The sequence below is a fragment of the Canis lupus genome, chromosome 5 (assembly GCF_048164855.1).
Source record: "Canis lupus baileyi chromosome 5, mCanLup2.hap1, whole genome shotgun sequence".
Taxonomy (NCBI): Eukaryota; Metazoa; Chordata; class Mammalia; order Carnivora; family Canidae; genus Canis; species Canis lupus.
In genome coordinates, this window is record NC_132842.1 from 62,546,499 (window position 1) to 62,563,940 (window position 17,442).

Consider the following 17,442-nt stretch of genomic DNA (forward strand, 5'->3'; position numbering starts at 1 on the left):
ACAGCCCGGGCCTACCCTCTTAAACCTGACCCACCGTAATTCCTTCACAATGCGGCGGCGAGGCAGCTGACAGTAGCAGCTGCAGCTCCTAAGCGAGATGGATGGAATTTTGCTAACTAGTTCCCCAAGTTACATTTTACCTTCAAGATAATTTATGAGCTGCTCTGGAGCCTTGAAGAGACAATATGCTTGCCATAAAATTAACTGTAACAGTCTTGTAGGTTATAATTAACACTGGGAGGGTAGCACCAACTGGATGAAACACATGGCATAATTGATGGTGAAACTGGAAATGAAGCAAGCTAACAAAATCATTACTGTGCACGCTGCTTAGCAAAACCTATGCTTTCCGAGGGTTAATTACAATCGCCTTCCAGGGCCCATATTCCAGTAGGGAAGGGGCCAGAGCTGGGCCGGGGCGGGGCGGGGGGGTGAGGGTGGAGGCTTTGCTGGCAAGGCCACGGGGCACCTGGACGGATACGGAGACTGTCTACAGTCTGGAAAGAGAGGCATGCCCAACCGAGAGCCATGCCGAGCATCTGGCAGCGGGCTTCCCGGAGCTCCGGCTGAGCCCTACGCAGGCCTGCCTTATAGATAGGACTTCATTTTCTCAGTAAACAGCATCTTTTTTTCAGTGAAGTAAAAGATATGGATAAAAAGAAGAGACTCAGAACTTCCAAAATGCCCTTCAAAAGGCTTATGATATTTATTTAGAATACGGCAGAACTCCAGCATTTCAACTTGACGTGGGCATGTCTTAGTGAAAAATGAAGATAATTCCACTAAACCTAAAGGTTTATTGAACTAAAAAGTACCCTGTCCAGAAGAGAGTATGAAGAGAAAGCTAATCAGAAAAGTGTCAATCATTCCCACCTGGCAAAGAAACGCTAAATTGTTCCTTTCGTGCCCAGATACGACATGGCCTGATAAATACCTGAAAGCAGTGACTATTCTAAACACATTGGAATCACTCAAATAATTTCAATAAGTAACATGAGGGTGATTGACCTATTTTTGTTTTTTGATTTGTCGGTTTTGTTTTCTGTCCTGAGACAAGATGCTGAAACTCATTCCGATATGTGATACAACAGTGTCCCCTACAGGCCGACAGAATTGTTCCTCCCCCCCTCCCTCCCCCCAGTACTTCCTCAGCTGAAAGCAGAGTCAAACTTTGATCTGTAACCTGGAATATCCATTACAGGGTAAATTTGTAAAACGCACTGGAGACATCCCAGGATAGAGTAAGATCATGACTCTCCACACACGGTGAATACTTTCCGAGACTTAAGCACACTGTACAACTGGTGACGGACCCATCATAGAGGAGCTAAATGCTACCTGTTCACCTTAAGGGAACCCACTCAAATCAGCCCTGACTAACCAACCCTGCCTCAAAATTTCTCCACTTAGAGGGTTTACAGGTTCTTAGAGGCTAAAATTTGATGTTCCCATTGGCGCCCCTACTCCCACCTGAAAGACTGTAAACAATATAGGAGGAGGACACAGCTATAAAGGTAGTAACTTTCCTTGAAAAGAGAACACGGGCTGGAAATTACTTCTTTACAGAGAGAGGGGCACCCACAACTAAAAAGTGCCGAACGTGCTTAGATATTGGAGGAAAGAAACCTTTGCTAATATACTCATGCCTTTCTCCACCCTGGGTAGGATCCTGGAAGGGCTCTGAGCCCTATTATTGTGGGACCCATGCCAAAGTACTACACGAACCTATGAGTGGTTGTAAAGCCTCACAGCCCAGGTCTGTGCTGGGGCTGCTCTGGCTTAACTTCCATTTCCACCATTAGCCATGTTGCCTTGGGCAAGTTACTCCACCTCGCCATGCCTCTGTTTTCTCACCTCCTAAGCCACTTAAAACACTGGCACTTAGTCTTCAATAAACGTTAGCTGCTATTACTACTAAAATGAGCCCCACTGCAGGTTTCAAGGACAGTGGAGGGAGAAGGGTGACACGGTCAGGTGGAACACCTACCCTACCTCCAGCACTTCCCTGGGATCTAACTTACAGAGAGCACCTTGTCCAGCGGGAGGGTTGCTGAGACCCTGAGTATCAAGCCCCGAGCGAAAAGCCAGCTGGAGAAAGGATTCAAATTGGAGTTCAGGCCTCCGTCTGTCAGTTCTATGTGACAGTGCTTAATTAGTGTGGGGCCTGGCACAGGACAAAATCCATCTAGCATTCATCCCTACACAGGTGTGGTAAGGTGGGGCTCCTACCATGAGGCTGGGGCTTGACATGGGTGGGGGGGGACATACTCTCAAAGGATTAATGTGGCCAGGCTTATTTTTGACTTTTCTGTTTGGATCTAAAGGTGATGGGTAATTTTTCCTGAACACCTAGTGTGCTAGTTCTATTATTATCTCCTGTGCAAGTTACAAATGAGAAAACTAAGCTTCAGAGGGGTTAAGTAACTTCTCTCTAACTGCCTAGAGTTATTACAGACATGGATCCAAGACTCAAACCCAGGCAACCTGCTCAGAATCTATGCTCCCAACCTCCATGCCATGTTAATGAAATTTGCTCTGAAAGAAAACATCCCCCATTCATCATTGAGAATTAAATCCCTCTGGAAAGAAGTATCCCAGATTTTATCCCATGACCCATAATCACACATAAATTTCTCCTCTATTTCTCACTCTTGGAGACAAAATGCTTCCTACCCACTTGCAGCCAACACAATTTTACAATGGAGCAGTCTTCCCCACAACAGCTGGGCATATAGTGAGAGTCACATGGAGAGCACTTCAGAAGAGCCAGCCACTTTCTTCCCTCTCTTCCCCACTTTCTTTGCACAGAAGCCTGACTTAATACTCTTGCACAGCATTTATTGTACTATATTGCATAATACATTTCCCCTAGTCAAGTGTTACTCATCTCTATAACCTCAAGGCCCATGATAGTGTCTGCTACCAGCTCGGTACTCGATAAATATTTGCTGAGTCAATGCATAACTGACAGATCACTCACAGTAACCATAACCACCGTTTATTAAGTTCTGGAGTGCATTAACACGCGCAATCCCCCACCGCCTTTCTTCAAAGGAGATTTTCAGAGTTCCACTTAGGAACACACGTCTTGTCTGTCCTCCCTCTAGAACATAAGCTCCATGAGAGAAGCTCTTCCATCAGTGTTGTTACCACTCCACTTCCAGGACCTGCAACAGTGCTTGACAGCAAGTACTTGACAAATAGCAAGCACTTGGTAAGTATTTGTGGAAGAAATAAATGGATTAATCAATGCCTTTTCAAAAAGTTTAAGAAAGCACTGCCTGTGAGAAATAGTCAGCAACCAATCACAGTCAGAATCTGCCAGGAGTGAAGCTCATACTGAAGCCTGTGTGTTGATTTTATAAATAAGATGCGCAGAAGTCAATTGGCTTTTGTCTCCCATAAAACTGTTCAAATAATGACAGTAACAATGGTAATAACATTAACAACACTGGCCTCCTTAAGATAAGTTGCTGTATCTTGGAGAAAAGGTAACCCTATCTCTAGACTCATTTAATCCTTGCTCTAAATTTATACAATGTTTCAATTCCTACACATTTATGAGGAGGTTTTATGGAGTTACCAGGTTTTATGGAGTAATCTGGTTCAGATACACAAAGGACATTCTTCTGCTAAGGGCAGCAGAAAGCAGTGACTGCAATTATTAAAGGAGATGGGACAGATGTATTAAAAAGGAAAGGAAGAGATGGCAAATGGCAGGCTAGTGCCTTCCTCCTTCTCCCTCGAAGCTTCTTCATGTATTCCGCCCCCGCCCCCAACCCTGCAAACAAATTCAGCCAGTTAGGGTTAGAGTTAGCTACTGGACCGTATTCTTCTAGCTCCAAACTACCTCGGCCAGAAGTAGCAGCCCCTCTCTCTAACGTGAGTGATAGCAGTTGACATGATCAGACGACACCATCACATGTTGTCTCAGAAGATAGTAACCTCAGCTTCGTCATCCCATAGCCTGTCCTCGGGGCTATGCCTGTCCTCAGGGCTAGTGGTTCCACTTCTCATGACCACAGTTTCTGAGGGCAGCAAGCAAATTCTGGCCCAAATGTCAACTCACTAAGGTTGACGCTCATCACTGCACTGATACCATTAAAGGCATATCAGGATATTCACAGGTAACCAGCAAAAAGCAACTCCCTGGAGCAGGTAAAATGCGAACTTGAAGCCACATTTAATATGTATATATTATTTAATATATATGTGTATATATATTATATAAATTTACTTCAGAGAGACAGGGAAAGTGAGTGCAGGGGGTAGGGGGAGCAGAGGAGAGAGAGACAGAAACTCCCCACTGAGCACAGAGCCTGATGCAGGGCTCGATCCCATGACCCACGAGATCATGACCTGTGGTGACACCAAGAGTCAGACATTTAAATGACTGCACCACCCAGGGGCCCCTGTAGTCCCATTTAGGTTCAGCATTGCCCCTCCTGGCCTGAAAGTCATCCTCTTGTTCAGAGGAATGGCTCTAGGGAGGCCTCTCCCCCTTCCCCCATTTCTATTTCATTTCCAAGAACAGCATGGGATCAGGAATAGCTGCCTTAGAAATGAGACTATGTCTTTTTGTCTTGGTCCCAGCTCAATTCCATGGTGTCCATTTCTGGGCTCTTCCTCAAGGACCCAGATCAGCCTGTGCACACAGTGTCCTTCCTTGGACCTCCTGCTGGAAGCAGTAGTCAGGGTGCAGTCTTGGGACTTAAACACCAAAAAACCACATATCAGAAATTTCTCCTTACATTCAACTTCACGGTTTCTACCTCTGGCTAGATGAGATGAATACATACTCAAAAAAGCAAGAGGCCGGCGTCTCAAAGAGTCATTCCTCTTCAAAATTAAGAAGGAACTCAAAGTACTTACAAATACAGAATGGGTTGACGGGAAAGCTATTCTATTCAGGCAGCCACTGAATAAATCTGAGTGCCAGGCACTATTCTAGATGCAAGGATATGTGGCAAATAGGCAACAGGGTCCCTGCTCATATCGGGCATGGTTCTAATAAAGCTGACAGCTTAATGTTGCAATGAGCCGGGCTGCAGATTTTACAGCTGGATAACAGGCAAATGCCCTGCCCTCACAAGGTTTATATTCTGGTAGGGGAGACCAAATGTAAACAAAGAATCAAATATGTATATATGTGAGGCTATTCCTTTTTGTAAGCTCCTACCACACTGTAGGTTCCTTTGGATTAGACTTTAATGCTAAGTCATCTTCCAGGTTCTTGCAGAAAAAAAATGAAAATCTGCAGGCTAGCCACTGTGTTCCTATAAACCTGCCCTATCCTCCCCCACACTAAACTACACATTATTTCAGAATCAACACTGTACCATGCTCATCTTAATATTCCCCACAGCATTTAGCATGGTTATTTGTACATAACAGGCACTCAATAAATAACAGTTCATGGCTAAACTGGACTGGATCAACTTGTCAGTTTTGTATATAATTCAGGCCTGCCAGGAGGCAAAAGGAGAAACCACATATCCATGGAGAAAAACTTTCCTGTGCTAGTCTTGGGACCAGAGCTGATCCACAGAAGTTATACACAAACTGTTTTACTTGCTGCACCCAGATCACAGTTCTGAAGCTCATTCACTGTAGGAAAGGTTCTAACAGCTGGATTTTGGAGCCGTAACAAAGATGTCCAAAGTGGATCTGTCCTGGAGGTAAGTGCAGATGGTAAAGGTTACAGTGGAGATGGTCAATAACAAGATGGTTCTCTTGTCCAGGAAAAGGGCTAACTCGGCAGTTCTCTGAGCTGACAAAGCCCAATATGCGGAAGACGTATATAAAGTCATCAAGATCTAGAGTTAATTTTGACTGGAAGTAAGTAGTTCTGAAAGTTTTCCTAAGAAATGGCCATAAACAGTTTTGAAACTGTTCTCAGCACCATTTTAAGGCTCCTCATACCCGAATGAAGTTGTCTACGATGGGACTATCGATGATCTTCTGAGCCTAGAAGTGGACGAGCTGTAAATAGTGTCTGTTTACTCAGTTACGTTCCTATCCAGTGTGCAATGGCTCCGAGAGGCTGTAACGAAAGGGATGGAGGAGAATGGGAGAAGGAATGAGGTGGGGGTTTTCCAAAACAAATACGCAGGGCTACCTGCAAATAAGCCAAGGGCTGGGCCTGCCTACAGAAACCAGGGAATGGGCCCAGCTGTACTCTCACGACAGCTTCATTTGGAGCCCTGGCCCCTTGCTAAGCCGAATACTCCTAATGGGCTCATGAGTTTCTCTCCAAGTAACGGGGGTGCATGCTTACATCAGTTGTGTTCTTAAATCTCCCGGTAAGAATCTAAGTGGTTAAGGAAGCGAATGAGAAAATGTTCAAGACATCATTCATCGTCAGGGAAATGCAAATCAAAACCACACTAGGATATCTACCATCCAAATAACAAAGGAGAGTGAGTGTTGGTGAGGTTGTGGAGAAAACTTCAAGCCCTGTGCACTACTGCTAGGAATATAAGACAGGGTGGCAGATATGGAAAACAGTCTGGCAAGTCCTCAAGTGACCATATGACTCAGCAATTCCACTCCTGGGTTTACACTCAGAGCAGAACAGCACAAAGAACAACCCACATGTCTGGTAAGTGAAGAATGCATAAACAAAACGTGGTCTATTCCTACAGTGGAATATTACTTGGCAATGAAAAAGAACAGAGTCCTTATATAGGCTACAACGCAGATCAACTCTGAAGGCACTATGTTAAATGAAAGAAGCAAGATACAAAAAGTCACATAGCGTAGGGTTCTATTTATATAAAATGTTCAGAAAAGGCAAATCCATAGAGATAGAAAGTAGGTTAGTGCTTGCCAGGGACAAGGGGACAAAGGGGCATTGAGAGTGGCTGTTAGCAGTTCTGGGGTTTCTTTCTGGGGTAACAGAAATGCTCCAGAATGGGATAATGGTGATGGTTGCACAATCTTGCGAGTATACTTTTAAGAATCACTTAAATGTACACTTTAGAATGACTAATTTTATGTTACATGAAATTTTATAGTTTGTGAATTTATATCTCAATTGAAAAAAAAAAAAACCCTAATGGCCTGGCTTTCGTCTTATGTTGTTGTATTTGCATCTTACTCAGCACAAATTTAAAGGTGTTATTTCCAAGCTAAAAAGCATTAAAATCAGACAAGTGTCCCTCAACTCCCTGTGTAGCCTCCACCTAGCTCTCAGCTCACTGTAGTTCCCCACAGGCAGAACAAGGTCAAGTCAAAATCCAAAATGAAACATATACTGACTTTGGATAATGTTTATTAGTTTTTTGTTTCCATTTTAAATATAACTATTGTCTGAGTGACAGTTGTATGTGTAGACAGTGTAGTTCAACATAAGAGGCTTTTCAAAAGCACAGCAATTCTGGTCTGCAATGATGTATACAGTGAAATATTCTCCTGAGTGGGTTGGAGCAACTTGCCTCTCCGTTGTGGTTTCAGGATGGTTCCACCACCTTCCTTTCCACTGCCTTCCACACCCCGCTTTTCTGGGAACTTGCTAGAATCTCATCCCCAGATACATTCTTCAACTGGCTGTCGAACACAATGTCTCCCCCATGGCATCTTATGTGGTGTTTTGTGTATGGTATATACAGGAAACACACAAAAATGTTCATGAAATAAACTCATTCTTATTTCAGAACACAGAGTCATAGCCGTGCCCACCGTCTCCGAAGGAGAGCACAGAGCTTAGTGAAACCCAACATCACAGTTCGGATGCCAGGACACTCTTCCCAGGGAGCTGGGAGAGAGCTTTAAGTAGATTACTCCTATCAATGAACAGGAAGGGAACATACAGCTTATGACCTGCCCAACGCTGGCAACTAGCATTGCTATGATGCTTTTTTGAAAAAGGAATAAAGAAAGGAGCAACTCTATCTACTCAATGGACATTACGTGCTTTCATCTTCCTTTTACAGACAAGAAATTACGAAGTTGTGTGTCTGAGAGTAACAGGTACATCTAGGATCCAAACGTGCACAATGTTTGGTGGCCAGGGGCTGAAGTGGATCGTAGCGTTTTTGTAGACCATTTTCCTGAACACTTGATTTACCTATATTCGCTCAACTGAGTGAGCAAGCTGAAAACAAAATATCTGATTCTCCTTCCACCATGTTCAAGGCAAAGGAAGCCCATTCCTCTCCTCCAGCTGACTACGGATAATTATTCCACAATAGACATGCCCTGAAAATTCTCCACAGTTGAGGAAAGGCACTAGGGATTTGTGGAAAATAAACCAAGGCGCCGATGTTTTGCTGTATTTTATTTAGAAAAACAACTCGGGCACGGACACGGAGCTGTACCTTTTCTTCAGCGCACTTTTCAAATGATAATTTCTTCCACTGTCACCATTAAATCTTAATCCATTCCAGCTCCTTGCATGGGTCATTGAGTCTATATGTACTGCTGTTATTTTAAAATGTTTCCCCTTGGTAGGGAGAGAGGGGGAGACAAGACGTTGGGAGCCAGATGGGCCTTCTTCACAGTTCATTTATCAGACCTAATACACAGGGCTCCACCCTCTTCTCTCTCACTACTGTGGTTAAACCTCCATATAATTTGGTAATCATTTTCATTATCAGAGAGTGACCCTAAAGCAGCCTCGCCCAGGACACCCAGTCCCTGCAGCTGCTCTTTTTCTGCCTTTTCCTACAGTAGACCCTAAGAACCTCAGGGTTTATTAGCTGCAGACTGACCTTTGGGCTGCGGAGGTCAAGAAGGGGTCAGATCAGAGGGCTCGCCCAGTTCTTTAAAAGCTATAACAAGCTGTCCATCAGGCAGAGTGGACTGTATAAACAAAGCCAAATCTTCAGAAATTCTGTACCACTTCTGTTAACACTTACCCTGCATTCACACAGCTTCTCCTGATGTACTTGGGATCATTCAACTCGGGGGAAGTGAATAGACAGCCCTAATAAGCCTATTTGGAGAGGGTTGTTTATGGGATTACCGAGCTTGGGGAAGGCGACCCACAGCATTCAGATATGCCTCTGGAATCACCGGGTTGTGTGACACTGTGACAAACTCAGTTACCCCGAGTCATGCAGAAGTGACACTTTGCTCAAAAAGTGAAATTACAGGGAACATATGCTTTCAGTTTAAGAGACTTCAGGGAGTCCAAACAATGCCTCAGCTGTGGGCCTGAGAGGGAGAGAAATATTTTAAAACCCAGTTACAAGTTTGGCTTCAAAACATTCTCCCTCATATCACTACTGCAGAGGAACTGCAGAGGGGCTGGGGGGGGGGTGCTCTTTATGACAATGGACCCCTACTGGAGCCACTGCCGGCAGCAGAGTCTCTGCTGACCCCCATTTCTTGAGGCTGTACTACTCATCATGCATTCTCCAATGTGCAATAGAAGGTAATTAGAGTCATCTGTATTTAACTTTCGGAGGAAAAAATTTCTATTATCTAATCTAACTGATCCCCTGACAGCTTTGATGAAAGTAAAATACTGTAACCTATTGCTTGGCCTTTGGCGAGCGCTAATTATTTTCTGTCAAAGCACATTTTTCCTCGTGTAATTCCAAAGTACACAATGAGCCAATCTCTAAAACACAGGCGGCTTGGTTAGCTCGGCAGTGGATGTTTTATAACTTTCACCACCACCCGCCTGATGGCTACTCGGGGTAGTGCCCGGTTCCAGACGGCCAGAGGAAGCTTTGATGAGGAAAAGAGAGGTGGTGTATGGTAACAGTCTGTTTATACAGATCATATGGATGAGTCTTTCAGATAGGTCACTGGGATGGGAAACATCAAATGGGGGTGGAGAAGGGGTGGCGGGGGGAGGATTATGGTTATTTAATACTCTGAAGACACTTTTCCTTCTGAGCTCTCAAGACATGACCCTCTTGAAATTTGCTTTCAGGTGTTTAGTTTTAAGGGGGTCTGCAGAGTGTCAGCAGCTAAGCTCTTTCTTTTCTCCTCCCCTACCACAAAGGACTTGAGAATTTTTGTTTCAGATGCTAGACTCCATCAACTTCAACACTGGCTCCAGCTCCTGATTAAATTGTTAGCAGTAAGGGCCAGAAATGCTGAAACCAGACTCCTTTTAAATAGGCCATTTCGGGCATGTTGTCTGATGATTTGGTGTAGTAGGAAATTATTGTTAACAAACCAAATGCACTCAACAGAAGACATCCATCCTCAACATTTGGTCTCTGAGCTGTGCTGTCTTTGGAGGGATGGGGCAGGGGGGGTAGTAAGGAAGGGTGTGGAAGAGAGATTATAGGGAAATTCTTTCTTTCCTTTTCTGTTTCTTATTTAATAAGAATCACCAGGGGAAAAAGATATAAAAGGTTAAATATAGAAACACATCTTAGATGTCCCCATATGGATTTTCCAGTATTTAATAAAATGTGCATATTTTAATGAATATATATGCTTAAGTTGGAATACAAGAAAAGTTAAATTGGAGATTATTTACTTACTGTAGTTGAAACTGTCCTTTAATCTGACTACACTACAAAAAAGGGAGAGGGAGAGTATCAGGGGAATTTTAAAATTATTCTTCTAAATCAAGTATGAATTTAGAGATAATATACACACTTGAAAAGCAGCTTTCCAATACCTAGTTGGGGAGGACAGTTCATACTCTTCAGTGTCTCCTTTCTTGGAAAATGCTCATCTTCAGCCTTGTTCACAAACCAATTTTAATGATAATTATTACTAGTAAAGCCATCAATTATTATAAATTCTGTTGTATGAACTCATTTGGAGAAATATTATGTCTATCAATGTTCTTGACTCCCAGGCACATAGGATTTTTAAGCATCAGATAAGACCCCGCAACAAAATTCAGCCTGATCTTCCTGATTCCTCTCTCTCTTGCTGAGAGACAGATAATTCAACAATTTTTACCCAATTGCTGATCTAAAAGGTAACTCTAACATTCGGGGGAAGTGCTTCCAGCGTTCCAACCATTAATTGTTTTTCAAATAAAAGCAAGATAACAGAATCCATACTAAGCAAGCATCCATTCTGTAAAAACTGATGATCTATAGAAACTTTCTACCAGTAGCAACTTTCTAATCACAGGTAAGTCCATGAGCAAAGAAATGAGGTTGAAGCCAACATAATTCCTACTTGGCCAGTTATAAAACTGGGGTTGATAAATAGACCACTTTCAAGCAATCTGCCTCTCACTGAGTGATGTAAGAGCACTATGTGAATTTCCCAGACATCTGCCCTAACTAAATAGCAATGTTAGTCTTTTAGACTGTTGATTAAAAGGGTCCTTCAGCATCAGGTACTACTATTATATTATGCTCAGGATGCAAACATTTATGCGAAGTGTTACACTCAGGGATAAATCATATACACCTACAGATGACATCATGGCTCATTTCAATTAATGTAGGTACCATATGAAGCAGAGCTAACTTTGGCTGAAAGCAACTATAACTCGCTTATTTTTCATGGGTCCTCAAATCAGAGGGACGAGACCCACTGTAAGGAAGGGCTCGGCCGAATTACAGCTCCTGTTTTTTAGGAACAACAAATCCCCATTTTGTAACACAACTAACCTGGCATGCCACTCCCTCCTCAGGTTCTGGCGTGTAGTGAGCAAGGCAAGGATGGCGGTCAAGATTTCATTCCTTTGTTCCACAGGGACCCCTTCTCTTCTAACTTCATGAAGCACAGCATTTGTCTAGAAGAAATGGTCCAAAAAAGAGAGAACGTGAAAAATTAATAATAAAAAAAAAGCCCATAAGCAAATAAGGACAGTAAATCAATGGCTTTTTTATTACAGTTCCCCTGCTAACAAATCAATACAGTAAATGATGGTCAAAATGGCCAGCATATATTTTGTATTTAATCAATGTACAAGGCACATAAGGTAAACTCTAAAGCTCCATTGCCTTAAGTAACACATCGAGATACTGTGTGTTCTCGCTCTAATTTCCTCAGTGCACCAATGGTCTTTTTCCTGGGAACTGTCTCCCATGAGCTATTATTAGAAATGATTTTCACGTACACTTCACTGTGAGTTGTTTGTTTTGCCTTTTGAAAAAGAGCAGTCTCTGACTTTCACTCTCTCTGTTTCCTGCCACCCAGCTGAGGATTTCTGCACTGCCTCTCGTATTTGAATCATTAATTTCTATTTCCAGCCATGCCAGCAATTTTGGGGGGGGGGGGTGTCCACTCATTTTTCTTGCTTGTTGCAAAACAAGAGCTTGCAAAGAAAGGAACAATAAGAGTACAAAAAATCAAATTCAGTCTCAATGAATCCTTCCAGCTTTAAAAATCCACTACATATTTCAAATAATTATGTACAAGGATGCTCGTGCACAGCAGATTTCTGATTTGAGGAAGAATCAGTTATTCAACAGTCACTGCTCTGGTCCTTAAAAGAAATTAGGCTCACAGGAGAGTACAAAAACACTCAAGCTTCTACCTGGCATTGCAAAAGGTCAGATGTTGCTTTTAGAAATAGGTGAAGCCCCAGCACAACTGCTCACTCTAACAAGGAGCATTACACCGAAACTTGAATTTGAAAGTTATCATTTCAATTTTGTCTACAACTCACTCCTGTGTGCTAGTTCTACATACACGTATTTTAAACACACAAATTCATGTAACATTATAAAAAACAATTCAGAAAACAATATAGAGTATTCTACTGGGACCTGAAATGTAAGTGTGCAAATGCCTTTTGAGTTTTAATGATAAAACTTTTCATCACACATATTTATCTTCATACAACTGGAATAGAAATCTCAAGAATTTAGAGATGTTTTCCATTTAAAGTTGGTGTGGCTTCTTTGGAGATGTTATACCCAAAGCAATTGCTAAAAGGAATAATCTTTTTTTTTTTAAGATTTTATTTATTTATTCATGAGAAACACACACAGAGAGAGAGAGAGAGAGAGAGAGAGAGAGAGAGGGAGGGAGGGAGAGAGAGAGGTAGCCCGACGTGGGATTCGATCCCGGGTCTTCAGGATCCCACTAAAAGGAATGAATCTTACTTTCTTTGTACTAGTCCGTATTGAACTGATGCCAATGCCTTCACTTGCTTAAAGAGCACACTTACAATTGTTTTCATGTAACTTGGAAGTACTCCTTCCTTACTCCTCTATGGCATTTTACAGTGTATACTGAAATGTCTTCCAGGACAGCCTTGAGAAGAGGTATAGTGAACATTTGTTGTCTGGTTGCCTTCTATCCAGACCCAGTCCCCCTTTCCTGTAACAACATCAAACCTTCTTTTAGGGAAGTCTTTTATTGTATGCAGTCTTAGAGAGACTGCCAACTAAAGTATTCCACTCTCTCCCATGAAGGGTGTGGGCTAGGCCAACCTGATTCGCTCTTCTAGGACTTCAGACACTGAAGAAAAATGACAAAGAAAGGGAAAAAATTTGGAGGCCATTTATCAATTTCCTTAGTTCCTACCACCCGTGGCCCTCAAAGTATTCTTGGTTTCCTGAACTTTCTAAGTAGAGATCATTCTTCTTCTTTTGATACCACGGAGTTATCCAATATCCTTTCAATCAAGTTCCATTTTGTTCAAATTCACCAGAATCTGTTTCTGTTGCTTACAATCAAAAACTAACTGATACAGAAAGATAAGATAGGAAATAGTACTCCACTGTTAAAGGATCCAAGATAATGTGACTAGCTATAGCCAAGAAAAGGACCCTGATCTCAGCTTCCTGAGTCCAGAGTTACAACTTCTACACCAGGCAATTCACCCAGTTGGACACTCAGTGAGCTTCGAGGGCAGTGACATTTTTAGCTCTCTGACCTAGGGAAGAAAACTCATTTTCTCTAGGTGCTTCTCCTGCATGAAGCCTGGGTTCCACGTGGCTAAAGCAGGAATTGCTAATGCAAATACCCACCAAAGCCAGAAAGGTAACATGAATAACTTAAGCAAGATTACCTGATGAGAGTATGTGTTCTGTGCAAAAAGGCAGTCACTATTCAACAATAGCCAACTCTGTCATTCAGAAAAGCTAAGTAGTGCCAGATTCATGAGTTTTCAAAATAAACAAGATATCCATTTTGATTTTTTTTATGTGAAAGTTTTTTATTTTAAATGTTTAAAACTTTTTTTTTTTTTTTTTTTTTTTTAGCTTTTTAAATACCAGGTGGCCAAACAAGAAACACCAGTGACTGAACAGAACTCAGGTAGCTGTTAACTTGTGACCTCTAATGTAAAAGATGTCGAATTTCAGAGAGGTGCTAGTATCAATGGGTATTCTGACAATAACATCACTCCTTGTCTGTAATACCCTATCCCAAGTACTTAAGGTTGGAAGGAACCTCAAAAAGTCATATGGTTCATCACTATGTCTGTAGGTACATATTATTTTGCCAAAATAATAAGCAAAATGTTTCAAAGAGAAGACAAAGTACACATCTAGATGGCTCCAGGAACATAAATAAAATAAATTTCCATGTGACGGTATTAAAATAACTTTTTTAAAAAAGTCATTTATCTCTTCTTTACCTATTTGCATCATTTAAATTTTATCCAGAGGCCCTTGTTTTCCCTGGCCAGCCTCTGAGAGGAGGAGTAAGGATTAAAGAAAGTAAGTTATGCAAGACTGGGGACCCTGACTGCTTACTTCACTACTGTACCCCAGTGTTCCTAATGATTTTTATTTTATTTAAGATTTTATTTATTTACTCATGAGAGACACACAGAGAGAGGCAGAGGCACAGGCAGAGGGAGAAGCAGGCTCCCTGAGGGCAGCCCAATGCTAAACTCAATCCCAGAACCACGAGATCGTGCCCTGACATCCCCCTAATAATTTTTAATAAATATTTGTCAAATCAGTAAATAAAGAAGAAACTTGAAAAATAAGTATATCAAAAACAAAGAGTAAGAGAAGATGGCCTTTTAAGACTCTACTTTTAAATTCATTAAAAAAACTGAGATAGTTACATACTTTACAGAGGAACTCTCCACTTGACAAAAGGATCCACTTCAAGGTCTATCTAAATAAATAGCCCCCCTATTGTACAGTCTCCCAAATTTCAGTCATTCTAGCACAGTCTCAAAATTCTTGCCATGTTTGTGTATGAGGTATACAATATTTAATATTTTTATTTCAAATGACTCACATTGTAAAGTTTCTTCAAAAGAAAACTGGAAAACCTGTGGTACCCGCCATAAATGAAAAGATAACTGCAAAAATAATATAGTAAAAACAAAGCTGTATGTTTATTTCATTCTAGGTAGATGTTGCTTGCTGAAGGCTCTGGGACAGAAGCCTACTCTGTCGTTGTAAATGAGGCCATTAACAAGTGTTGGTGAATGTTAGGACCTGAAGACCTCCTTGACAGAGATGTGCACTGAAAAGGAATTGAAAAGGAAGTTCAAGGTCTCACAGCCTGGTCCCCACTACCTGCGGAATCCTGGAGCGCCACCTAGTGTTCCCCTAGTTGACACCCATGATCCATGTCCCAAGCTCTGGAAATACCACCTTACTACAGTGGTTTTCCAACACTTTACAGATAAACCTCTTTTTTTCCCCAAATGTATTCTACATGGAACTCAATACATAAAACAAAACTGGAGCAGTTCTCTTTGAAGAAGCTGCTATGGAAGACCTAACAGCTCCTTTTGTCATGGAGCATCTCTTCCAAACCCCAAGGAACTATGAACACAACTTGCCAACCTCAACCTCAGAGCATTAAAATAGCAATTCAATTTTTTATAGTTTATACATTGCTGGTGGGAATGCAAAATACTGCCATGTTTGGCAGTTCTGTACAAAGTTACACATACACACTTAATGTATGACCCACTGATCCCATTTCTGGGGATTTAGCTCAAGACACAGAAGCTTATGTGCACACAAAAACCGCTACAAAAATGTTCAGAGCAACTTTATTCATAACTGCCCTAAATTGGAAATAATATAAATGCCCTATAACAGGTAAATGGATAAACACACTGTGGTACATCTGTACAAAGGAATACTACTCAGCAGTAAAAAAGAAAAAAGAGACAAACAATTGACAGATGCAGCCACTTGTCTGAATCTCAAAGTCCTTATACTGAGTGAAAGAGGGTGGTCTCCAAAGATTAAACACTGCATGATTCCATCTACTTAACATTCTGGAAAAGGCAAATTACAGGGACAGAGAACAAATTAATGGTTGCCAGGGATCAGGACAGGTGATGGTTTATTACAAAGAGGCAGCATAAGGGAATTTTGGAATGATGGAATTATTCTGTACTATGGTGGTGGTGGTGGTGTGAGTTTCTACATATGTTAAAACTCAGAACTGTATATCCCCAAAAGTTTATTTTATCACATGAAAATCTTCTAAAACCTAATTGTTAAAATTCATTTCATCACATTTTTAGGACAACCAAGAATGCAGAGAACAAGTGTACATATTAAATACACCTGAATAAAAGTAGTCAGTAAAAATAGAACTAGATCTAGATAGCAAAACAAATTTTGTTACCAAAAAAATGTTTTCAAGATATTGGAAAAGGATGGGTGAATTTAGATTGAGCATTCAGACCCTAAAATATAGTATTTCATAAAATTCAGAGTAAAGTCATTGCACAAAAGCTAATTTCAGAGTGTCAAAGAACATTCTTTTGACAAGGATTAACAGTGATATTTTTTTCCCTCATACTAGTGTTGGCTCCTCAAGGGTTGACTTTATGCCGGAAATGTTAATAGCCCATTTTCCCATCAGTAGTAACACAGGACTGTTTTCAAATAAGTACCAATTTTTAAACAGTCTCCTGTTACCAAAAACAAATTCTCCCTCTCAAAATTAAGGGCAAGTAAATCAGGGATTTAGAAATCATGCTCTGGGGTGAAATTTCGTTAGTAACTCTTCTTCAACAGAAATTGATGAAAATGCTGGCCTCTCAGGAAAAGACTATGAATATTCTTAGGGCTGCTAGCTGTTCAAATCCCAGCTGTCACCTCCTAGTTATGGGCTTTCAGTCCAATTGTAAAACAGAGATGACACTGGAACCTCTCCACGGGGTCTTGTGAGGAGGAGGTACCCAGGACATATGCCACTATGATTATTATTGTTTAGGACTCACGTAACAGTCTCATGCTAGGTCATATTGTTTTAACAAAAGCATTTCTTCAAGTGTCTATGACTTCACATGAAACATGTGAAAAGGAAATCAGGTGACCACTGATCAATCACGACCTATCAGGAGCCAGAACAATATTCTTTTCCATCTCCCAGATGGTAGAAAACCTTTACCCTCTGATGGTGGGTTTTATTTTTAATGCCACTCCTGGTTTTAATTGACACCATTCTCTCTTAGGCTACCACCTAATACGTGTCCTGATCTTCTTCATCTCCTCTGTGGGTTCCCCAGGGCGAGATTCCTGGTTCTCATCTGATATCTTCTGTTTGCTCTCTCCATGGGTGATCTCCTCTCCAGTGGCTTCAAGGTTCCCCTGAGACTGATGTCTTCAAGTGGACCTTGCTGCC

At 41.5% G+C, this 17,442-nt stretch overlaps 1 protein-coding gene across 10 annotated transcripts in view; it reads right to left on the reverse strand.

The window, feature by feature from the left end:
- The window catches only part of FTO (FTO alpha-ketoglutarate dependent dioxygenase), a 428,434-nt gene that overhangs the window by 195,257 nt on the left and 215,735 nt on the right, over positions 1-17,442 (reverse strand). For 8 of the 10 annotated variants that reach the window (XR_012031485.1, XM_072827050.1, XM_072827049.1 and 5 more), the window contains exon 8: positions 11,541-11,665. Coding sequence is in view for 8 of the 10 variants with exons in the window: in XM_072827050.1 (XP_072683151.1) it covers positions 11,541-11,665 (125 nt within the window). In the remaining 2 variants the exon portion in view is untranslated. Of the gene's footprint in view, positions 1-2,789; positions 6,044-11,540; positions 11,666-17,442 lie in introns of those variants that run through there. The other 2 variants (XR_012031486.1, XM_072827054.1) reach the window with 2 other exon arrangements.